A 25,563-nucleotide genomic window follows, 5' to 3' on the forward strand; every position below is an offset into this window, starting at 1 on the left:
CTCTCCCACTCCCCCTACTTGTGTTCCCTTTCTCGCTGTGTCTCACTCTGTCAAATAAATAAATAAAATCTTTAAAAAAAAAAAAAAAGAGAAGTGTTTCCCCTTGAAGCTTTTTGTCAGTTAGTTACAAGAATTATAGCGTATTGCACATGCAATCATTAGAGTCCAGTGTAAGACAGTTCTCATTAAGTACTGAAATTTTTAATACATGTGTTATAGCAAGTCAATTAAGGAGGAAGAACCATCATTATTGGGCATTTAAGTTTCAGCCACTGTACTGGGTAATTTTTAGTTAGTTTTTAAAAAATATTTATTTATTTGTCAGAGACAGAGCGTGCACAAGCAGGGGGAGTGGCAGGCAGAGGGAGAAGCAGACTCCCCGCTGAGCAAGGAGCCCAATGTGGGACTCGATCCCAGGACCCCAGGATCATGACCTGAGCCAAAGGCGGATGCTTAACCAATTCAGCCACCCAGGCGCCCCTAGTTACTATTTTTATGTAAGCACCAAAAACTCCTATGGGATAGCTAATTATTCCCATCCTACAGAAACGGAACTGAAGCTAAGAAAGTTTAAGCAGGTTGGGGCACCCGGGTGGCTCAGTCACTTAAGCATCTGACTCTTGATTTCAGATCAGGTCTTGATCTCAGGGTTGTGAGTTCAAGCCCCAACTTAAAAAAAAAAAAAGAAAAAGAAAAAGTTCGAGCAACTTGCACAGGTCACGTTGTAAGTAGCAGGATTCAGCCTCTCATCTCCTATAACCTACTGAGCCTGTAAATTATCTTCCCATCTCCCTCTAGGACCAGTCGGAATGGGCTGATAGAATCAGCAAATCTTCATGGCAGGGATGTAGCTTGGGTTTAGAGGGTTCCATAGAAGATTTGACAGGTAGATGGGAGGCAGATGGGTACATTCTGGAAGGAAAGAGATGGAAAACTCAAAACTCAAAATTTAAAGAACATGTAATGAAGGGCCTATTTCCGCAAGTGGGGAGGGTTATGGGAACCCGCAAGGGGAGTGAGGCCCTCGGAACAGATACCACCTCCAGACCTGAGGGGACAAGGGGAGGGAATGGCGTGGCATCAACCCAGCGTGGCTGTGGGAAGGGAGATTCTCCCAGCAGCTGTGGCCAAGGTTGGAGGGTGTCCTGCCAAGCTGCATCCAGGTGGTGAAGGAATGGAGTAAGGGTGGTGGGAGCAAACCCAACCTCTCTTTCCTCAGGCCCGCAGATTTCCTGTTCAGCCTCCCCTGGGCCAAATGCATGGGAAATCAAAGGGCAAGGGAGCCCATGTGGTACAGTCTGGAGAAGTCAGCCTCATGGTGCAGAGCAGAGAAGGATGGAGAGCTGGTACGGAAGAGAGAGCGGCCTGCCCGTGTTATCGTAGGGAGAGCGACAGCACGTGCCCAGCCACAGGACGAGGAGTGCGGCCTGGCCTCTGTAGGGGCCTGTGCCGAGCAGCCTCACTGCTTGGAGGGACTAATCCAGCAGCGGCCTCACTGTGTGGAGGGGCTGATGGCGGGAGGGGCGTTAGGTTAAATAGGCATGTCCCAGATGTCAAGTGAAGGCGCTTGATCTTCACTTGATGCTCTGTAGTAAGCCAGTTTTGTTTCACATAAGCCAATGTGAGTTTATTTCTTTTATAGGCCCAAGAGCTAGGGAGAGATCCTAGAAGAATGGTAAAGGGAAGGAAGGCAGGGGACACAGCAGAATGTTTGTGGCTGCCTGCCCATCCACTGGGAGTGTGTGAGTGAGTGCGTGGGTTCCCCCACAGGGTTCACGTGGCTTTTTCTATGTTCCAGTGACGTATGGGATGATGAGCTCCAGTGTGTACTACTATACCCGGATAATGTCACAACTCTTCCTAGACACCCCAGTGTCCAAAACAGAGAAAACAAACTTTAAAACTCTTTCTTCAATGGAAGACTTCTGGAAGGTATTGCAAATGACTTTCAAAGTACCTCTTTACCATTGAAAATTGTTCATTTGGTTTCATTAATTCAAGTCAGCAGTATCTATAGGATCCACCTTGTGCTTGACACCATATGAGGTGTAGGCTGTGGTGAGTTGTTAGAAGTCATGGTTCTATTGAGAACCTTGTATGTGCCTTGCACCGTGCAGAGTGTTTCATACCTTCCCTTTTTTAATCCCATAGTAACCATACGAGGTAAGGGCTGATACTACACCCGGGTGGCAGATGAGGAGATGAAGAATCAGCGTGCTTACACATGGTTAGGGAGTAAGAAAAATGGACTTGTTTCTAGCCTGACAGACACTTCCTCACCCTCGTCTATAATTCACTCAGTCATTCATGATTCATTGAATGTCTGTTGAGTATCTCCTAGGATATATGGCCCATAAGGGCAAGATTTGGTTGTTTTGTCTTGCTTTGTTTTTTGTTTTTTGTCTCCTTGTTGATGATGGCCTGTGCCCTAGAGCAGCGCCTGATACAAGGCAGGCACATTCTTTCAGAGATCTCTGATGTGAAATTCAACCCAGCCCCTTCCCAGATTGTCACAAAAGCCAACACAGTAACTGAGGATAAGCTATGAGAGATACCACAGGAGAAATGTTAAACTGACCTGGGAGGCATGGTGCTCAGAACCTAAGAAAACTGGAAGGGAAACTGGAGAGGAAAGACTTGTTTCTTCCTGCGGAGATGCATTCTAAAACTCTTACTAAACCCCGGAGTCAGAGTTGGTGGTTGTAAAGATAGAGGAAACTGGACCATATGAACCCATTAATACTGATGCCTAAAAATACTTATGCCTAAAAATACTTGGCATCCAAAACCACGCTTGTAAAGTAGGAATCTCTCCCCTCCTGAACAGAGCAAATCAGTCCATCTCTACTAATTATCTAATAAGCTGACACTGAGAAACAGCTTCTTCTTCCCCATGTGCAACTAATAAGAGACTTCTCCCATATACACAATTCCATGGTAATGAATGCCAAGCTCTAAAAGCAGGGGCAGTGGCAGGGGCGGGGTCAGTTACTGAGTTCACCATATGCCAAAATAATCCAGACACTTAAAAGATCCACCAGATGGCAGACTGGTAATCAAAACTAGATATTTCCTCTCCAAACAAGTTTGGAACCATGATTATGTGGGATACTATTTTAATAAGGGAAAGTAAAATTGATCATGGTTGTGGATTTACGTGAACCACACCCCTGACCTTTAGTCCTAGGGCAAAAATCAGAGTTGCCATTTATTAAGCACCCACTGGGTACCGGGGTAGCAGCCATGCAAAGGATGGATATTATAGATGCAGGAACTTTGGCTCAAAGTTGGATCCTGCTCAAGGCCTCACAGCTAACAAGCAACGGAGCAAGATCCACCCCAAATCTTTCTGACAGCAAAACCCATGCTTGTTACTCTAGCGTGTTTACAGAGTTGCCAAACTGTTGGTCGTACAAACATTCCAGGAAAGAGCAAAGCAGCTACTAAGCTAAGCTTGGGGCTTTTCAAAAAATTTTTTAAAAATGTTTCCTTCACTTTCAGTTCACAGAAGGTGCCTTATTGGATGGGCTGTACTGGAAGACACAGCCCAGCAACAGAACCGAAGCTGACAACCGAAGCTTCATCTACTACGAGAACCTCCTGTTAGGGGTGCCACGTATCCGGCAACTCAAAGTCAGAAATGGATCCTGTTCTATCCCCCAGGACTTGAGAGATGAGATTAAAGAATGCTATGATGTCTACTCAGTCAGTAGTGAAGACAGAGCTCCTTTCGGTCCAAGAAATGGAACTGCGTAAGTGTCTGTGCCCCCGGCGGCCATGCGCGCCCTGGCTTCTCATTCACTCATTCATTCATTCATTCATTCATCCTCTAACCCCTTAACCAAGGAGAAGATGCTTTAAATGAATCTTCAGTGCATAGAGTTAAGACCATGGCCAAATTGGCCTTTGGTTTCTCAAGCTTTTTCTACTTGTTACCCCCTTCAGCTTCTGCATACATATTTTTCAAAAGGCTAAATTATTGGCCACATGGCCCATCAAAAGTAGCTACCTGGGCCTTTGGAGGTTTCTTTGAAGATGTCTGGATCCTTTTTTTCTAGATCCAGTGACATCATTCACTAGGTTGTTACTGAGAACTATTCTGGTACAGAAATTCTCATTTTACTAGCATTTACAAATACATTTTGGTTCAAAGTACAGGTATTTAAAGTGTGTAATAAGCTTGTGAGGCAGTTTCGTGTCTGCTTTAAAACCTGTCCTCTCAAGTGTGTGTTTATGATTTTGAGTATATATTGTCCATGTGCATATTTGCAGGGATTTTTGGTGTTCTTTCGTAATCATACTTAAAACATCTTATGTATTAAGGGAGGATAGTCGGGCACCTGGGTGGCTCAGATGGTTAAGCATCTGCCTTCGGCCCAGGTCATGATCCCAGGGTCCTGGGATCAAGTCCTGCATCAGGCTCCCTCCTCGGCGGGGAGCCTGCTTCTCCCTCTCCCGCTCCCCCTGCTCGTGCTTTCTCTCTCTGTCAAATAAATAAATAAAATCTTTTAAAAAAAGGGGGGGAGGATAATCATTACTTTTAGAATTACTGTAGTTATTATAAAGAAATAAGAAGAGCTCTCAAGCTGTCCCAAGGTGGGCCTCCTAGGGTCACTGCCCCTGGGTGAGTCACTATGGTTAGAATAGTCTTCTAGACTTTACTAAGCTAATTCTTTCAGTTCATCTAGATCCCTGTCTTGACCTGAGACACCCAGACTCCAGATTTGTTAATATACAGTGGGGGCAGACAGCCTTCCCATGATCAGATTCTTTGTCTATCATCCAGTGCATATCTTATTTAGTACCAGGGTCCATAAGGAACACACTAAGTAAAGGTCAGAAGATTTAGCATAAAGGGATTGAATCATCCCGAAAGACATTTTGTCCGGCTTTGATAATGACTTTGCTCTACTCCTTTTTCTAGTTCCTGCAAAGCATAAACATGCCCTTAAACTGTAGTACCTGGTTTAATATTTTACTCTATCTCATAGCATTAATAAGAGAAGTGGATGCAGCCACTACCAGATGGTATTTAAGAAGTGATTTCATGCATTATCTCATCTGCTTTCACAAAACAACCTGAAATACATGTCATCTCCATTTTGTTGATGAAAAAACTGAGGCTCACTTACCCAAAGCATCACAGCTCGTAAATGGAACCATGCTGGGATTTAACCAGCCTGACTCCAAAACCCATGTTTCTTCCACTAAACCACATCGCTTCTTCCATATTAATTACGCTGTTGGGTGGCTCCTGGCCGCCCTCAGCTCCTTATCAGTATTCAGGCTTCTGGAGCGCAGGGACTGTATTTTGTTCAATGCTGTATTCTCAAAGCCTTGACCACTGCCTGGTATCTAAAGCTGCTCAGTGAAGACCCACCAGAGACATGGGTGAATGGGTGATTTCCACTATGGGATGGACCACCATGTATCTAAACCACCCCTTGATGCTGCCCTATTCTCAAGTTACTCCCATTTCTCCTTCCCTTGAACTCCACAAGCTTTAGGAAAGAATAGCCTTCACTTGCCACTTCCATTCCCTTACCATTGATTCACCCCTTAAAGCCTAAGCCCTGTGCTTCTGACGTCTCTCTTGGAAGCCACCAGTGGATTTGTTGAGTTTGCCAACCCAGTGACCAATTCTTGATCTTCATCCCATTCAACCTCTGCAGAAACTGGCTATGTTGATTGCTCATTCTTTTGACTTCTGAGAGAGACACTAAACTTGGGGTTCCCTTCATTCTGTAATCCTCCTCTTAACTCTCCCGCTTCTCTCTCATTCCTAGGTTCTATATTCTTCTTTCTTTACATTCTTCCCCTTGGCATTCCAGTGGCTTCCTCTCTCATGTCTGTTTGATAATTTATCATTTCATTAACAAATATACAGAGTGTTAACATGTGCCAGCATTTTCTCAGTGAAGTCTCCCTCTTCTAGAAACACCCTTGGTGCTGGCTGGGTAACAAAGCAGCAGGAAACAAAACAGAAACAAACCCGCTGTCTTCACAGAGCTTATGTTCTAGTGATAGGAGACAAAAAACAAATCTGTGTCCTACCTGTGTCCTACCAGCTCCTTTGCATTATCCAAAAAGAGTCCCCAGTCATTTTTCAGATGTCCCTTCTCCCTCGCTCCAACTTCCAAATCAGAGGCCACGTTCTGCTGACAGTCACTGCAGTGTCCTCTGTCCATCCTTCCTGTCTGTCTTCCTGTCTTCCTGTCATCGCTCTGGTTCAGGCCTCGTCGTCACCTCTGGGTTACCGCAGGCACTGCTAACTGAGCTGGGTCAGAGCCCGCAGGGCCTCTCCCCGGTTCAGTGATGTTCTGGAAGGATTCACGAGATTCGTCACCCAGTCGCGTTCATGGCTAAGCTTCAGTGCAACGGAAGGATAAAAGCAGAAGCAGCAGAGGGTACAGGCACATGGGGTAGAGTTTGGAGGAAAAAAAAAAAAATGCAGGCTCCCAAAAGTGCTCTCCCAGTGAGAGTCACACAGGCCCCATGATGGGCTACAACCTGTAATGGACCGTAACGACACGTATGAAATGTTGTCTGTCAGAGAGGCTCGTTAGAGACTCAGTGCCCAAGGTAGTCAGTCCAGAAGGAAAGCAGGTGCTGGGCATGAGCCACTGTGTTTGTACAGACAGCCACTCTTCCCAGTCGCACAACATTTTTGTTGGTTTTTTTAAAGATGTTATTTATTTGAGAGTGCGCACATATGAGCGGGGCTGGGGGGGGTGGCGGCGGGGGGAGGTGAGGCAGAGGGAGAGAGAGAAGCAGCCAGACAAGGGAGCTGTTTAGCAGTCAAGTTCCAGACGGCAGCCAAGGCGCAACCCTGCAACCTTGCAAGCAGGCCTTCCTAAGGAAAGGCGGTCTCGGACCCGCTGTGGCCACTTTTGTCTACATGTGAGGCCCCTGTTCTCCCCACTCCAGTCTTTCCTGCAGCCACCGGAGGAACCCTGTTCCATGCCTCTCAGAAACCTTCCCTCAGTGACCCCTTCCTGCTTGCTCTTCACAATCTGATCACAGTCTACCTTTCAGCCTTCTTTCTTTATCGTATGTGAGCTGAACTCAGCTGCCAGCTGGGTGCCTTGTACTTCTCCGGCCCCGCCGGGCCCAGGCTTGAAAATGCCCTTCCCATCCACTGGTGCCTGCCTGAATCCTATTTACCTTTCACAGCCCGGGTCCACTGCGGCTTCTTCCAAAAGCTTTCTCTGATGCACCTTCCCTGGCACTGGACCCCTGGATGAGGATAGCTCTCCTCTGATCTGCCCGAGAAATTTCTCTTACTTCTCCATTGGATATCATCCATCTACCTTGTATTTTAATTATTTCATGACTCTTCTCTCCCTATTTACTGTAAATTAGAGAAGGAAAGGAACTTGGTTCTTTCCTTTTATATCTTTATATCCTCATTAATGCCAAAGAAGCATCTGGTTCCTAAGAGAACCTCTGTCAGTATTTGTGGATTAAATTCCCAAATGCCCTAAGGTGCCTGGGTGGCTCAGTCAGTTAGTGTCAAACTCTTGATTTCAGCTCAGGTCATGATCTCAAGGTCCTGAGATCGAGCCCCATGTTGGGATCTGCACTGGTCATGGAGCCTACTTAAGATTTTCTCCCTCTCTCTCTCTCTCTCCCTCTCCCTGTACTCCCCACCACTTTCTCTCTCTCCCCCTCTCAAGTTAATTAATCAATTAATTAATTCCCAAATGCCCTGTGGAGTCTTGTTTAGTTCAGTTGCCAACAGTGGTACTTGATGAACTTGTACCTCTTGGCTGCAGTTTTCTCTGAGAGCCTAGAGTCATCTAGCCCCTGAGTATAGTTACCCAGGGAAGGCAACCATATAAACTAAGGGCGAATAGCACAGATTCTAGAGACAGGGAGTCCTGGTGTAGGTTCCTGACAATAACCTCAAAAGCTTTGAGACTGAGTTGACCTCACTAAGCTTCAGGGCCCTCGTTCCTAAAATGGGGATAATAAGTATATGAGAATTAAATAAGAAAACACGAAGCACCACACCAAGCACATTACCCAGCTTGATAAGACTTCTATTGATTTATTACATACTCTGTCTTACCAGGAACCAACTGCCTTTGTATTTGCCATAAGAGTTCCACTGATTTTATCTGTTTGTTTTGTTTTCATTTTGTTTTTTAATTAGTTGGATCTACACAAGTGAAAAAGACTTGAATGGGAGTAGCCACTGGGGAATGATTGCAACCTATAGCGGAGCTGGCTATTACCTGGATTTGTCAAGAACAAGAGAGGAGACAGCTGCCCAGGTTGCTAGCCTCAAGAAAAATGGCTGGCTGGACCGAGGAACCAGGGCAACTTTTATTGACTTTTCAGTATACAACGCCAACATTAACCTGTTCTGTGTGATCAGGTGTGTACCAAGGGCACTGATCCCTCCCACGTCTGTGTATTTGTAGGTACATCCTAGTCTTGAGAGAGACCAGGAAACCATTGCTGCAGTTGGCTAAAAGAGAGTGCCAAGGATCAGAGCCGATAGCAAGGGAAGGGTGAAAACCAAAGGCTTAGTGGGATAAGTATATTTGGTGAAAGGGAGTTAGGATCCTAGAATATTATGAGTTGGGAAGAAACTTAAGTCTGGTCTAAGTTTATCCCAAAGCTGGAACCTTCCCAGAAAAAGCACCGTATTTTGCTAACATCTATTCTTACTCATTATAAAAATGATCAGTGCTATATGCTCTGTTACCAGGGCCTCTGGCCATCAAATCTTGACTCATTTCCCTGAGTTTCCCACTGTCAGATGAGGCCCATGCTATTTAAGAACACAAGCACGGCAGTCAGGGGCTATGCCTAGGTTCAGGAGAATACCCAGGCATCTGCTTACACACAAGATTCACCAAAGGCACATAAAGTTCCTTCTGAGATCCTGTGACATTGCCATCATGATCACTTGGTTAGCAGGGAAAAAACTGACAAAAATCCTATGGGCTTGTTTGGGGCCTTTTGTTCATACATTCATTTATTCAGCAAACATTTATTGGACACTTAATATGTACCAGGCACTGTTCTTGGCTCTTGGGACATAAGTGAATAAAATAAAGATCCTTGCTCTTACAGAGCTTGCACTCAACCAGGAGGAGACAGATGATAGACAATAAACAATAAACGAAAGAAACAAATTAATTAAATAGTATATTAGAAGGTAATATGTACTATAAAAAAGAAAAAGTAAAACAAGGCAAGGGGGATCCAGAGTTCACCCCCTTTAATCCTCCTGGTGAACATGTCAGCAACACCCAGACATCGCTGGCATGAATTACTTGCATATATATTTACCAACCAAATAAGAAGGATAAATTCTCATAATATCCTTATTTTGTGATCATTTTTGAGGCTAAATGCATGCCAGCTTTACATGGCCAGTTGGATTCTTCCAGACCATGTATTTAACAACTTTTGAAGGAAATAATATCCCATGAAGTCAAATGAGTTATTACTAGAAATGAATGAAAATCGATTGCAATTATTATTGAACTTTTCCTAATGATTTCAGTGTGGATAGAGAGAGGATAAAAACAGGCACTCAGCTCTGATTGAAATTGAAGGGAATATCTATAGAAGGCCTTGAGTATGTCTTCTACTTCCTCCCCATACTTGACGAGTGAATATTGTCAAGGCAATTATTTCATTTCTCTCTGCTGCTGTCTACGTTTCTGGAGGGGTTGACAGACGCAGGGCCAGAGCAGGATAGAGAGCACAGAGGCTACTTTCTGCCCTTCCAAGTTCACACTGAACCTATGACGAGGCGCTTCATTTCAGTACTGCTCTCCTGGGTTTTTGGTTCTTACCCATACTCTCCAACACATCGAATAGGAAGAAAACAAAAAACAAACAAAAAACAGGAGATTGACAGTGAAGAGGAAGGAAGAATTTTCACTCTTCTTTGACCAATTCTAATTTGCCGTAGTCTCTGCCTGGACCTGATTATTGCTCTTGCTTGAGTCCTAGACACTCAGGCTCTAGGTGTGGCTACCCATCCTGGAAAGGGAGAGACAGTTATACCTAATAATTGACTGAAGGTTTTTTAAAAGTCTTAAGGAGCTAGGTATTCTATTTCTAGTTTGATAGGGAAGTTGTACCATTAAACGAATCATTTAATTTTCTCACTGTGACACCTATGAAATGGGAGTTAGGCAAGAAACGTCCTCACTTCAGTTATGCTAAAACACTAAACATCAGTGCCATCAGTGTGACTGTAAAAAAATACATGTTACTGTTTTAGACTGTCAGACATTTACTGAACACCTATTAACTGTAGGCTCTGGGAAGGGTAGCAAGAATAGCCCCTAGGGCAAATTATTAGTGCTAGTTAGGTGATACCAAATGAATGAATGAGAAACCCAGTTTGTGTATATATACACATACACACATATATATACCTACACACACATCCTACTTCTCGACAGGCCATACATGTTTGAATGCATGAGTTATATTTCTTACGTTCTTCATTGCCTAGTTGAATTACTTGCATTTAATAGAAGTCCTAGAAAGGCTTATTTGATTAACTTCTACATTAAACAAAACAAAACTATAGAGCATTTTGAGGAGTATAAATACCGGAAAAGTAAAAGGGAGACTGAGGAGGAGTAATCTCTTTAGGAGGACTTGGGAAGTCTTGTTCCTTTTGGGGGCACAGAATTGTACAAGTATGTAGTTACTAGCTGTGATTAAAAATACTCTGCCACGACTTTGGGGTGACTTGTAGCTGCCGTTTCAATCCCCTTTTAGTGCAGGGACAGAATAGATGGATGTCCTTCCTGGCTGCATCCATGTGTTGTTGTTGTTACTGTTTTAATTGTTCTTATTGCAACGCAGGTTATTGGTTGAATTCCCAGCAACAGGCGGTGTGATTCCATCTTGGCAATTTCAGCCTGTAAAGCTGATCCGATATGTCACAACTTTTGATTTCTTCCTGGCAGCCTGTGAGATTATCTTTTGTTTTTTTATCCTTTACTATGTGGTGGAAGAGATATTGGAAATTCGCATTCACAAGCTACACTATTTCAGGAGTTTCTGGAATTGTCTGGATGTTGTGATCATTGTGGTAGGTTTGAGAACAACACCAAATTCCCTACTCTGTTATAAAAACATGTTAATTAGAGTCCTTGATCTATCTCCTCAGTATTGTGGATTCTGATATTCCTGAAGGAGAATCTAAACGTTCTCCTCTGCTATTTCAACTTCAGTGTTACTAATCAATATCTCATTTTGCATGAGTAACCCTTCTGAATATAGAAGTAGAGAGGTATTTACGATAAGCTATCAATTAGCCACACTAATAACAAGAAAAACTTAGTGGGGCACCTGGCTGGCTCAGTTGGAAGTGCATGTGACTCTTGATCTCGGGGTCCTGAGTTTGAGCCCCACGTTGGGTATAGAGATTACTTAAAAACAAATAATTTTTTTAAAAAATGAAAGATCCATATGTGCTGATACAGCAAGAGTTCCAAGACATAAAAAAAAAAAAAAAAAAGAATAACTTAGTAATTCATATTTGGCTTTGGCATGCCATATGAGACATGAGGGAGAAAAGAATGTTTTGTTTATTCTTTTTTTGTTATTGTTAATGATATTTGTCTTCAACTACTAGCAAAAATTATTTTGTATTTTTCGGCACATGTGTAAAGTTACAGCAAGAAGAAACATCTTGAATATATTTGGGGTAGCAGTTTAAAATTTCCTGCAAATAGTTCAGTGTACAAAATACTAGTGAGGGGGTACCTGGGTGGCTCAGTCAGTTAATCGTCTGCCTTTGGCTCAGGTCATGATCCCAGGACTCCTGGAATGGAGTCCCGCATTGGGTTCCCTGCTCAGTGGGGAGCCTGCTTCTCCCTCTACCCCTGCTTGTGATCTCTCTCTCTCTCTCTCTCTCTCTCTTTCTCTCTCTCTCGGATAAATAAAATCTTAAAAAAAAAAAAAAAGACAAAATACCAGTGAGGGACCATGCACGTTTTCTGTATCAGGTGCAAGAAAATCAGAAGGCAGTGAGGACAGAGTCGAGACTATGACACCTTGTAGACCCCCTGCCTGCCCTTGACTATTATAATTTTTACACTTGTTCAGCATGGTTTCCCTTCCACATCATCCTCATCACTTCCTGCCAGGGGCCTCCCTGGAGAAATGCATTTTGACCAACTTTTCCCCCTTCAGCAAGAACGCATGACCTTTTGCTGAGTCCTGTTACACATCGAAGCATGTAAGAGCAGGCTTAATTGTTATGTGCCTGAAAGCCCGTCCTTTCCACTGCCCATTGCCCGCTGACAGAGCATCCCTGAAATCTCGGTAGGTGGTGCATTACCCTATCAGCGTTCTCTCTTCCGTCACCCTACTTTTTGGCCATTATTCTCCCCCTGCCCATAACAACCAAAAGTTCATTTGGGCTTCGTGAAGCATTTACATCAAGCCATTATCAGATCATCACTACAATTAGTTGGCAAAATATAGAAAATATTATTAAGATGTTTTAAATATAGAAAAATGTTATTCATATGTGAGTAAAAGAATGCTTAAGACATTGAAAAGAACTATATAGATCTATATTGCATGACAGTAATATTAACTGGAGCAATAACAATAATAATCGCTAAAGCTTTAGAAGTCATGTGTGTCAGACACAGTTCCGAGTGCTTTTCATATCCAGACGTACGCTCAGTTCTCACGGTAACCTTAGCTAACCTTAGCCACTCTGCCGTTGCCTCTCTGGCTACATGCCTCTGTAATTCAGGAAGAGCTTTTACTTCAATAAAAATTCCTGTAGAATTCGGGGTGGAACCCGTTCGACCCTGATGCATTTAGAAGTGCATCCCTTCTTTCACGATGACTGTGTAACATCACACAATTCCTGTAGGCAAACTGTGGATCCCCAAATTCTCGGTATATTAATAACAGTAACAAAGGAATTTCACCATTTAAAGAGGCAGGAAAGGCAAGGATACTGGAAGTAATTTTTCAACATATTTCTGAACTGCATGATGGAAGAGTGTGGGTCCATATACATTGAAAATTATTCTAGAAAACAATTATTGTTTGGAACCCTAAGATTGCAAACCCTGCCTTTTTAGTTTATATGGATATATTTATAGTTAAGTCATTGAGAATAAAGGTAAAAAGGTGAGTGTGAGTGTGATATTATGCTCATTAATGGCAGGTTTGTTTGGATTTTAACCAAATACCTTCAGTATCAGCAAAAGAATAGTTAGTGGCAATCAACCTCTTCGATTATGTACAACTATCAGTGAAAACTTTAACAACACACCCTAATATATTCCATTTATTTATAAACTCTGCGTGAGTGTGTGGGGAGGCATAATAGGTACATTTGTAAAACATAGACAACAGAGAATTTGAAGGATTGGGTTAAAAAAATACAAATAGAATTCTAATACTTTCTTTTCACTTGGATAGAAATTTTCATATTTTATTTCCACACCCCAGGGAATGGCCTTGTCCCCACTTCGGAGAAAATAGCTGTTGATATCATGGAAATTGAGGATAGTTTCTTTGGCTCAGCAGCCACAACATTTTGAAAGTATTTCTTTGAAAACTTGCTCCATTGTGCTATTGTTCTTGTTTTTTTGAACTCTAAGTACTGCCAAGACAACAATTCAGACAGTGTGCTTTTGTAAAGAATAAGGAAGGGCTACTGGAATCGTTCTTCTCCTTTGAAACTTTCTCTGACCCAGCAGAAATGAGGGCACACCTTCTGCTCACCCTCCAAAATAAGCCCAATGCTACACAGGACCTTCAACCCCATGAAAAAAAGCAAAGGCATTTTTATCAGACTAAGGCACACCTGAAACTTGAGAAGTAATTCTACCCTAAATATAAATATAACATCTTGGAATCATTTTGAAATTATTTTCCGTTTTCCTTTTGTTTCTTTAACAAAGACTCTGAAATCTATGGGCTTACTTTAGTCAACCTATTTGACCTAAACAGTCTTTCTAGCAGAATTACTGATAAAAAGACTATTAAGGAGTCTAAATTTGGGGCGCCTGGTGGCTCAGTCGGTTGAGCATCTGCCTTCGGCTCAGGTTATGATCCCAGAGTCCAGGGATCAAGCCCCGTATCAGGCTCCCTGCTCAATGGGGAACCTGCTTCTCCCTCTCCCTCTGCTCCTCCCCCCACTCGTGCTCTAGCTCTCTTGCTCTCACTCTCTCAAATAAATAAAATCTTAAAAGAAAAAGAAGTCTGAATTCAAATAATTTTGTTGATTGGTAGGTTTCAAGGGTGAAAATGATTATTTATTCAAGAAATATTTTCTGAGCACCTACTATGTGCCTGGCATTGTTCTAGGCATTGGGGATACAGGACTGAACAAAACAACCCAAACCCCTGCCTTTATGAAGCTTACATTAAGGAAGGAAAGTTCTTTTGTAGATGGGGATGAGAATCCCAAAGAAAACTCAGGGGAACATAACTCAAGTGCTTACAAAATCTCTTTCCCTCATCTCTTTTCTCTCATTCAAGAAAAATTCTCTGGGAAATTCAGTGTACTGATATGATATTGACCTTGTATAAACGACCACACCCTGGGTACAAAGCAATTGTCCCTAGTGAGAGTTGGGTAAAGAGTTATTGTTCAGTCAGTTAACCCTTCCCTCTCAACTAAGTCAACATAGAGACATATTTTCAGTGTATTCCAGAGAACTCAAGGAAAATATTCGCACCACCAGCACAAAAATACAAGATTTGTTCTGGGAATCCTTCACAGACAAAGAAAAGGTGGTGACGTTGGCTTTTTCAGCTGTGGTTGGTAGCCAGGCAGGTCTTTGCTATGATAATCACCTTGAGCCATGATCAAGACAGCCATCTTAAGAAGGGCTAATGAAGTGGTCTTTGACTCTCATGCATGAGAAGACAAAGGGAATGGACAGCAAAGGTCTCAGCACCTGTGACCACCCACCTGCTGTGGCTTCAGACCCCACAGGAGGCCCAGGTTGTAATGGTTAACCTCTGGCATTTTCCACACCAACACCTTAATCCAGTGGTGATGGATGCAAGTAGGGCCCAATGTTCTCGTCAGATCTGGTTTTAGAGCCCAGAACTGAAGCCGATGTGAAAAGTTGCATGGTCATGAGTTAAGGGACAGAAACGAGCAGGAGGGAAACCCTTGGCTCACATACATTCCCACTGCAAGTCTTCTTGAGCCCTCTCTGACCCTCATCCACACCATCTTTTAAGACCAAGCATCTTGTTTCCTCTTAAGAGCGCTCTTTTTAGATATGTCTTGTTCATCCTTCACCTTGTGTTGTGTGATGCCAACTCCTTACTAGGTTTTTGTGTTACTAGTTATTTTTGTGTGTATATCTGGTCTTGAACCAGAGTATAAGTTTCTTGAGAACAGAGTTTGTGCATTTTACTTCTACTTGTTCCTCTTAGCCCCTGGCACAGTACTGTATACATAGATATCCACTTGTATGTGTTGAATAGTAGAAAAAATGTATGGCTGGCAATTGAAAACAAAAACAAAGCAAGATGAGGCTGAGAAGGGGGGAAAAGTGATTTCAATGAGGGTGGCAGAAAAAACAAGGCATTCCTATTTGAGTTTGAGTTTGTAATATAGCAACGTGTGTGTGTGTGTACGCACGCACGTGTGCACACACGTACACGTGTACTCAGTGGGTTTCTCTTCCTGGCTAAGGGAATGCAGCTGGCTTATTGTTACACCTGTTTCGTGGCTGTGCTCAACACTTGTCATTCGTATGAGTGATTTAGATAAGTAGTTGGTGAGCCCTAGGAGTAATACATGGGTAAGGAAAAATAGTCATTTTAAGGTAAGTTACATGTTTCTAAAACACCGTAATAATATATAAATCTTCTGTTTTCCAGCTGTCAGTGGTAGCTATAGGAATTAGCATGTATAGAACGTCCAGTGTGGAGGTGCTGCTACAGTTTCGAGAAGATCAAAACGCTTTCCCCAACTTTGAGCATCTGGCATACTGGCAAATACAGTTCAACAATATAGCCGCTGTCATCGTATTTTTTGTCTGGATTAAGGTAATCTACAGAGTTCATGGTCTGGATTTTTAATATTTTTCTCTTCTTTTTACTAACATGAATCACACAAAATGCTGGAGGACCTGAGTTTGCTTTTTGTGGCCAAATTCAAATAGCCAGCCATAGCTGCTTCATATTTTGCAAGTAAACTAGCAGGACCCGTGTGATCCTTCCTCTCAGTGTGAATGGTGCTTCCTGTGACCTGAGCTGCACTCTTGCAAGACCTGTCCCTGCAGGTTTGTTTATCGAGTGCAATTAAGAGCCCTTTTCAACGTCAGCTGGGCGTGGGGCCCTCGGCTACACTAACACAGGGACAGGTCTGAGTTTCACCTGTTATGGTGTGACCAGGTGAAGGAAAAGGAACCAAGAATGAGGGGTGCGGATGGGAAGGGATGGAAAGATGTATTGGAAATGATCTATAGAAGGATTGCCTCTTTTCTGGGTGGAGGCCATACGGAAGCTTTACCTAGAATTGAGGTTGGGACAGATCCATACTCTTCCAAGTAGTACCTTAATTATTCGTTTCCTTCTTTTCTGAAACATAGTGTACATTTCCATGTATGTGAAAGGTTAGGGCATTTCATATACAAATGAGCCTCAATTCTGGAGATGCAGGAAATTTTAGTAATAATGAGGCAGCTGCCCGCATGTCACTCTGCTATCCAGATGGTAGCTATCAGCCCCAAGTGGCTATTGAAATGGAAATTTTAATTAATCAAATTACATACCATTGAACATTCAGTTTCTCTGTCCCTCTAGCCACATTTTAAGGCCTCAATGTCTGTATGTGGCTGATGGCTACTGTACTGGACAGTGGAAATAAAGAACATTTCCTTCGTCACGGAAAGTTTTATTAAACAGCACTGTTCTAGAAGCTACTCACCAACAGTTATTTTTTTTCCTGAATTGGTACTCACACCTGGAAGGCCTGAGATTTATCGGAGGGTGTAGGCCTCATCCTATATCTGTCTTGCTATTTATTTAGTTACATGCTTGTTCAGGAAAAACCACCACTCACACACCAAACCTTTATCATAAAATAGTAATAAATAATCCAAATCCAATAGGAATTAAGTAATGTGATTACAACAACCTTCAAAAAATGTTTATTGTGGCCCAAAACAGTGTATAAGAGTAAATTCTAGAGATTTCCTTTCAATTTGTGCCTCAGGCTGAGTGTTTTATTTAGCGTTTTGCTTGTAACTATTCTGCTTCCGAAACTTAGAGAACCATTAAAGTTCTTTAGGGCAGGGACTGCGACTTGGCTTCTGATGTATCCCCCTAATGGTTTTCCATCGGGACTTTGAGCTAGAGCTATGCAGCTTGTCATGCCTCGGGGCTGGGATGAGCAACCTGAACAGCCATCCTTAGTGTTGCCTATAGAAATGTTCAGTATGGCTTTGCTGTCAGACAAAGGTGAGTTCAGCTGCTGGCTCTGAGCCCTGGCTGCCTCCTGAGGGCAGGATACCAATATTTCAATCTCATTGCAAAGATCTGAGTCAGTATACATAGCCCTTCCCATAATGCCTGGCACATAGTCACTAAATAATGAATGACAGTTAATAACATACAGTAAGTATCTCCTGGAGGGGGGTTTTTTGTTTTTCTTCACTAGTTTTCATTTGTGGCTTTTTTTTCCCCCTCTTTTAATCTTTCTTAGGGGGAAGAATATCCCTAATCCTCTTAATTATGATTTGAACCTGTTTTTACTATATTGCAACCATCACGTAAAATTTTAGCAACATCAGAACAGGAGCTTTGTTCTGTTCTCTGCTGTTCCCAGCTCCAAGAACAGGGCCTGGCACATGGTGGGCACTCAACAAATACTCTTTGAATGAGAAAAGAGAAGTTGCTGGGTTTAGGGGAAAAAGCAAGTCATTATTCTCTCTCTTCCAAAAATGTTGTTGTAAAATACATGTAACATAAAATTTATAACTTTGACTATTTTTAAGTGTACAAGTCAGTGACATTAATTGCATTCACATTGTTGTCCAACAATCACCATATGCATTTCCAGAACTTTTTCATCAATCCAGCTGAACTCCGTATCCGGTAAACACTAACTCCAAATTCCCCCCTCACCCCAGGCCCTGGTAACCTCATCTATCTCAATGAATTTCCATAGTCTAGCTACTCCATGTTAGTGCAATCATATAATAGTTGTTTTTTGTGTGTGTGTCTGGCTTATTTCACTTAGCATAATGTTTTCAGGGTTCATCCATGTTGTGGCCTATATCAAAATTTCATTCCTTGGTAAGGCTGGATAACATTTCATTGTACGCATCTACCACGTTTTGTTCACCCATTCATCTGTTGATATCTTCCCTCTGTTACAGCTCTTCAAATTCATCAACTTTAACAGGACCATGAGTCAGCTCTCCACAACCATGTCTCGGTGTGCCAAAGACCTCTTTGGCTTTGCAATTATGTTCTTCATTATTTTCTTAGCATATGCTCAGTTGGCCTACCTCGTCTTTGGCACTCAAGTTGATGACTTCAGTACTTTCCAAGAGTGTATGTAAGTATATATGAAATTAAAAAGAAAAATTTAATTAGAGATGTCACTGCCTTTGAAGGATAAAGAAATCTTCACAGTCGCTATTTAATCAACAAGTATTTTCAAATAGTTATTTAAAAGTAAGAATTAATTATCTTTCCCAGAAGCGATGACTCACCGATGCAAAGAGGGCAATGCATAATGCTGATAAGCTTAAGATAGCAGCTCTAGAGTAATGAGACATAGTAGAACAGCTGTAGGAAAGCAATACTGTTATAAAGACAGAGGGCTTCTCAGCAGTCAATGCAGATGGCAGCTTTTAAGAGACATTTGCCTATATTTTCATTCTTACTCAATATTGTTGCCACATGTTTTAAACTTGGAGGTTTTTTCTAAGAAAAAAATAGTATTTCTAATATTCTAAGAGAAACTCAAATCGGTACAGGAATTTTCAGTCTTTTCCAAAGTTCTCAAATATGATATGAAGACTAAAAAAAAAAAAAATAATAACCGGTATTAAGATTTCCATGCCATTTAGAAAGGAGTTAGTTAGGAAAGAAGAGAATTATGATAATAGAAGTTAAAAAGGCTTTGTACTGAAGGACAGCTAATTAATGTCACTGTTTGATGGAAATCAGGAACGGAAATGATTTTACTGATTAAGACCCAGCGTTGGCAACACACAGCCACTCAACACCACTTTGAGTGCATGTGAGGATATTGGGTCTTTGAATGCATACAAGTTTGGCTAAGTCTTTTTTAAGAGGTTTTTTAAGAGGGTGACTGTTGTGAAGTTGAGAGTTAACCATGTTTTAGCCAGATTATGTGTTAAATTCTTATAGCTAATTGCTTTATGTCATCTAATAATATTATTATATTTTCTTTTTAACCAAGTGGAAATAACATATTTAGCATGAAAGCATATTATTTTTATTCCAGAGGCTTCAATTGGTCATATAAGTAGCAAGAATTTTCCAAAGGGATTGACAATTTTCTGTTATTTGGCAGCTATCTGTACTGATGAAAAGGTCCAAAAGTATGAAGTCATCTTTAAGGAATGTTACATCAATGCTGGACATTCTTTGTTTTTGTATTATGGTGTTTTGTTTTGTTTTGTTTTTATAGTTTCACTCAATTCCGTATCATTTTGGGTGATATCAACTTCGCAGAGATTGAGGAAGCTAATCGAGTTTTGGGACCAATTTATTTTACTACATTTGTGTTCTTTATGTTCTTCATTCTTTTGGTATGTACACTTTTGTTTATAGTGAGGTGATTTAAACTTCATAAGTCACCATCATAAAATCACCATCTTCCTTTTTCTCTCACGCTCTATCATTTTTTAAAAGACCCAGGAATAACTGTAGATACCAGAAGACATATTTTATTTTACCTCTCACTGATTCAGTTTTAAGTCTTCACCAAATACCTTTTCCATGGTCTTTCATGAATCCATATATATGTGTCTATTCAATGTAAAAAAAAAAATTAGTTCACATGCAAATTTATAAAGTTACCTAAAATAGTGCTTTGCCGAAAAAGTAGAATGCTTACATGTTTACATACTTTTTTAACACAGATGTCGGCACTTTTGTGATCACTTGCTAGCATGACTTTTCATTCCTCTTTCTCTTCTTTTCTTTAAAAAAAAAAAAATTGGAACTGACAAAGCAAGCTAGATCCAGGATGTCAAGAGTAATATTTGAGTGAATTATTGCTTGTGAAGATTAAGATATTTTTGTTTTAATTTACTCATATTTGCAGGCGTTAGCTACCAGCCATTTGGAAACTTAAAAAGACAACAGTAATTGCCTGGGTTGGGAGGGAGAAAGTGGGAGATGTTACTCCAGCTGCCCTTGGATTTGAGCATTAAGCCAGGAACTTACATGCATTTTATATTTTATTCTCATTCCTGCTACAGAATCTTAAATAGTATTCCTCCTTAATTTGTAGCAATTTAATAGCCATTAAAATAATAGAGCTCTCTTTTTGTTCATTCCCCAATCATTCAATAAATATTTACTGAGCCACTATATTCCAGGCAAGGTGCCAGGTACTGGGGGTACAGACCAGCCCTGCCCTCAGGGAGATTCCACAAACTTGTGGGGAAAACAGACATAATCAAATACATAACTCTGGGGGCGCCTGCGTGGCTCAGTCGGTTAAGCGTCTGCCTTCAGCTCAGGTCATGATCCCAGGGTCCTGGGATCCAGCCCCGTATCGGGCTCCCTGCTCAGCGGGGAGCCACCTTCTCCCTCTCCTCCCCGTTTATGCTCTCTGTTGCTTTCTCTGTCTCTCTCTCAAATAAATAAATAAAATCTTAAAAAAAAAAAAACATAACTGTAGTCACAAACCAGAGCTATATGCCAGAAAGGAAAAGTGAAGAAAGAGTGTGTTAAAGAAGGACCTGATCAGTTGGGTGTGGCGTTTCAAGAAAACCTGTGGGAGGGGGGGCGCCTGGGTGGCTCAGTCATTAAGTGTCTGCCTTCAACTCAGGTCATGATCCCAGGGTCCTCTCCCTCTCCCACTCCCCCTGCTTGTATTCCCTCTCTCACTGTGTCTCTCTCTATCAAATAAATAAGTAAAATCTTTAAAAAAAAAAACCTGTGGGAAACAGGTGTTGGAAATACAAACCATTATCTTGGGGAGGAGAAAGTTAGGAAAATGAACTAACCATTACTGAATGATAATAGCTATAAATTATGTAGCGCTTACCATGCATGAGGCCCTGTCCTAAGCACTTAACATAGATTATCTCATTAATTCTTACAACAAGTCTGTAGGGGAGGAACTATGATTTCTCCCATTTTGTTAATGTAAGAACAAATAAATTTTAAAATAAAGATTAGAACATTTAAGCAATATAGTCTTGGCAGTGCTAAGACTGAAACCCAAGTGTGCTTGACTTCAAAGTCTGTCTTTTTCACTAAGCTTCTCTTGACTATCTTCTATGAAGCCTACTGTATTCCCATTTGCAGAGATCTTTTCAACTCTTCAAAATATGCTCTGTAAATCTCAAATAATATTGTATAACAATATTTGGAAGAGGCATAGAATTCCACTTGTCTGTATTAACTGTTGAAATTTGAAGAGCTACGTAGAGTTCTACACTTCTAATAATTTCTGTCAAATGAAAAAAGTGTAGACAAACAAAAATAATAAAATAAAATAATCCCACCATCCATTGGTAAATACATCGATATTTTGTTGTATTTCATTCTTGTCTCTTTTTGCAAAATATATCACAATATATGGTTTGTAAATAAGAAAATATATTGTATTTTCCTTTGGCATGATTTAATGAAAAAAATAATTTTCCCAAAGAGTATAGTAGCAAAACTATTAATTTATGTCTTCTTAAGAAATCAGATCATTAAAAAAAAAAAAAAAAAAAGAACAAAAATGCGTATGTCAAATTTCGGATTGATGTTTAGGAAGTATATTTAGGTTTCTTCTTTAATCTCAACTTTCCTTTGATTTACAAACAGAATATGTTTTTGGCCATCATCAATGATACTTACTCTGAAGTTAAATCTGATCTGGCCCAGCAGAAAGCTGAAATGGAACTCTCAGATCTTATCAAAAAGGTACGACAAGCCCTAATTCTCAGAATTGTTTTACTTTCTACATAAAGTGAGCATTGCTTCAGCCAGATTTCCACATCAACACTGATCCATTGTCATGGTGTAAAGTAAAGAGTAGATTGCTACATTTCAGGAATAATTTAAATGTTCTCTGTCTTAGAGCTAGAGATGGGTATGCTGCTAGCCTGGACTTAAATTCTGGAAATCATTTAATGCCCTAGAATTAAATTCTCCACAATCTCTTTTGACTCTTTAAGAGCTGAGCTGCTGGTTTTACCTTTACTTATTTTGAGGACACCTCTAGTTGGCTGCCCCTTGCAGATCCAGAGTTCAGAATAAACTGAAAGGGAAGAATATGAAGACATTTCCACTTTTTCTATCTCAAATACAATTTTAAAAAAGTTTTAGAAGCAAATATTTTGTAGTTCACCCTTTATCCTTGACCTTCCAAGGAAGTTTTAAAATAGTCAAAGGAAAAAGGCCACAGAGTAAGGGCCTGAGAACTTTCACTTACGCACCTTCTCAGGAAGTTGTTAAATAAATGGAAGGGCAGGACAGGAAAGTTGGGTAGCTTTGTTCTTCTCGATGTGACTTCTTTATTTGGTTTAAAGTATAAAACTTAAGCAACAAAAAATAACTACATCTGAAGTACACAGCCTGTTCCCTAACATCATTTTACTAAGATACCCGTAGCTCCTTGACTGTGTGATCTTTTTCTGTTGGTTCAAGTCCTAAGACTGTGTTGTCTGTGAATCATGTTGGAACAGAGAACTTCCAGTTCTTAAAACAAAACCCCTTGGATGGGACCTTAAGATTTAGGTTATCCTGAATTTTGCAGAACAATATATTACATGTTAGCAAATCTCCAAGGTGTATACAAGCAGTCCTTTGCACTTTGGTTCTGAGATGCACAGATTTCAATTATTTCATGTTAAATAACACCAGCCTCTCCACACAGTTCCTATTTCAGTTGTCACAGTATCTTGACTGAGAATAATAGTATAAAGTACAAACTTCCAGTTGTCACAGAACATTTCAGTTATCACAGTATATTAACTGTAATAGCATAACATAGAAACTTCACTGCTAGCTCTTCAGTCTACAAATCGTTACATAAGTAACGGATGTGTATCCTAACCAGTGAGTGACAACACCCCTTCTTACAAAGTCTAGGCTAGGTCACGGAGCACCTGCTGTTTAGTGCAGACACAAAACATGTAGTTGTGTTGCTTCTCTCTCTCCCTGTGAGAAACCCCCACGTGATGTGTTACAAGAGTGCATATCTGAAAGGGAGAATGGGCCAGCAAAGATGAAAGCCGAGCAAAGAAACAAAGACTGATAACACTGAAAGTGAAGTTCAAAACAAATGTAAGAGAGTTCTAGAATAGGTACCTGGCCATGGGAATGTTGGCACAGCTACCCTTCAAGATCTTGAATATCTGTGGAAAGATAGATATGCAGTCAAAGAACTTAGTGAAGGCAAGTTTATCAACATGAATGAGAGTAGTGGTTGTGATGGGAAGTCCCGACAGTCTCCAAGGAAGTGACGCTGGCAAACAATGTCACATTCAAGGAACTCTGGAGATATTTTACAACACTGGAAGGGCAAAGGATAAAATGTTGGGAGCTGATCCATATAAAGAAAGGATTATCAAAGTTCCTCAAGACATAGAAAAGAGGTGTCCTCCATATCCGTTATACAAGAAGAAGGGAAGCACTATTCAAACTACTCTGGATAAAATTTTTACAAATAAATATTCATTTTACTGTTTTTTTTTAATTTCCCTGTAAATTTATAACTGATACCAAGGGAGTTTTTAATGCTTTGATGAAAAGTTATTTTTTTTTAAGTTTATTTAAATAATCCCTATACCTAACGTGGGGCTCCGACTCATGACCTCGAGATCAAGAGTCACATGCTTTTCTGACTGAGCCAGCCAGGCGCCCCTGATAAGATGTTTTAAAGGTCATGGAGCAATCATAATTTTTCCTGTTGATTATTAACATCACTTGCACAGGGGCGCCTGGGTGGCTCAGTCGTTAAGTGTCTGCCTTCGGCTCAGGTCATGATCTCAGGGTCCTGGGATCGAGCCCCACATCGGGCTCCCTGCTCAGCGGGAAGCCTGCTTCTCCCTCTCCCTCACTTGTATTCCCTCTCTCGCTGTGTCTCTCTCTGTCAAATAAATAAATAAAATCTTTAAAAAAAAAAAAAAAAAAAACATCACTTGCACAGTTCGGGCTTGCAAGGTCATTTTGACAGCCCTGCACTACCGTGCAAAATAAGGTCTACACTAGTAGTTACTAGTGTAAATGGATGGTAAAGCACATGCAAAAAGAGAGTAAACTAAACCCAATCTTTTCTTTTCAACAGGGCTACCATAAAGCCTTGGTCAAACTAAAACTGAAAAAAAATGCTGTGGATGACATTTCTGAGAGTCTGAGGCAAGGGGGAGGCAAGTTAAACTTTGATGAACTTCGACAAGATCTCAAAGGGTGAGAATCACACTTTCTGAGGCCCTGGGAAATTCCTATATAGAGATAAGTTCTTGGTGATAAGGATATTTCTGGCCCGAGTACTCAGAGAGACACTATTTTTTCAGAGGAGGTGTCTTTCTGGAACATATCCCAAGAGGAGGGATGATTCAGCAGTTTCTCCTTTCTTCCTGCATCTTGATGTCTCTGTGTTTGCACTGGACCATGTACATGAATGATTTCATCTGTAACCTCTCAATAATTTCAGGAAGGGCCATACTGATGCAGAGATAGAGGCAATATTCACAAAATATGACCAAGATGGAGATCAAGAACTGACCGAACATGAACATCAGCAGATGAGAGACGACTTGGAAAAAGAGAGGGTGGGTCTAGTGTAGGAGAACATGATTTGATTCAGCCCTCACTGTGTTTCAGACACCATGCTAAGTAGTGGATTACTGAGAGTCTCTCTGTCTTTCTGCCTCTTTCTCTGTCTCTGTCTCCGTCAATTTATGTAGTAGTACCCAGCATATTCCAAAAAGGATATATAACAACAATATGTAAAAATATATTACATATATATTGGCATAAATGTAAAAAAATCAAAATGAAAAAATGAGGTAAAACAAAAGTGAAATATAAAACTAGACTATGAAGCTAAAAATGCATTCCATAAAAATATATACATGCTTGTTAAAGACTGAGCTACAAATTTGGCCCTAAGCTTTCTGGTCATCAGCTTAAAAAGGGAAACCTAGGAGTTACACACTTCATAGTGTCCGTGAGAGTGGGGAAAAGATTTCTCAGGGGATATAAAGTTAGTTGCTCTATAAATTAACATTTATAGTAAAACAAAACTAGCAGCTGCCTTCCGTTTGAATACTTACTATGAAATGGTCTTTTATAATCAGAAAGGATAATTAAAAGCTTTTAACATTAACTTTAAAAATAAATGGTTAAACAAACCAAAAAATATCC

The 25,563-nt window shown here is 40.9% G+C and overlaps 1 protein-coding gene across 1 annotated transcript in view; it reads left to right on the forward strand.

Annotated features, from left to right (window-relative positions):
* The window catches only part of PKD2 (polycystin 2, transient receptor potential cation channel), a 54,344-nt gene that overhangs the window by 20,773 nt on the left and 8,008 nt on the right, over nucleotides 1-25,563 (forward strand). Inside the window, exons 3-12 of the mRNA XM_032400776.1 lie at nucleotides 1,799-1,932; nucleotides 3,502-3,752; nucleotides 8,156-8,380; nucleotides 10,846-11,074; nucleotides 15,862-16,029; nucleotides 18,366-18,547; nucleotides 19,652-19,772; nucleotides 22,015-22,113; nucleotides 24,482-24,603; nucleotides 24,851-24,968. Coding sequence (XP_032256667.1) covers nucleotides 1,799-1,932; nucleotides 3,502-3,752; nucleotides 8,156-8,380; nucleotides 10,846-11,074; nucleotides 15,862-16,029; nucleotides 18,366-18,547; nucleotides 19,652-19,772; nucleotides 22,015-22,113; nucleotides 24,482-24,603; nucleotides 24,851-24,968 — 1,649 coding nt within the window. The remainder of the gene's footprint in view (nucleotides 1-1,798; nucleotides 1,933-3,501; nucleotides 3,753-8,155; nucleotides 8,381-10,845; nucleotides 11,075-15,861; nucleotides 16,030-18,365; nucleotides 18,548-19,651; nucleotides 19,773-22,014; nucleotides 22,114-24,481; nucleotides 24,604-24,850; nucleotides 24,969-25,563) is intronic.

This window comes from Phoca vitulina, unplaced genomic scaffold, assembly GCF_004348235.1.
Source record: "Phoca vitulina isolate PV1807 unplaced genomic scaffold, GSC_HSeal_1.0 scaffold3, whole genome shotgun sequence".
Classification (NCBI taxonomy): domain Eukaryota; kingdom Metazoa; phylum Chordata; class Mammalia; order Carnivora; family Phocidae; genus Phoca; species Phoca vitulina.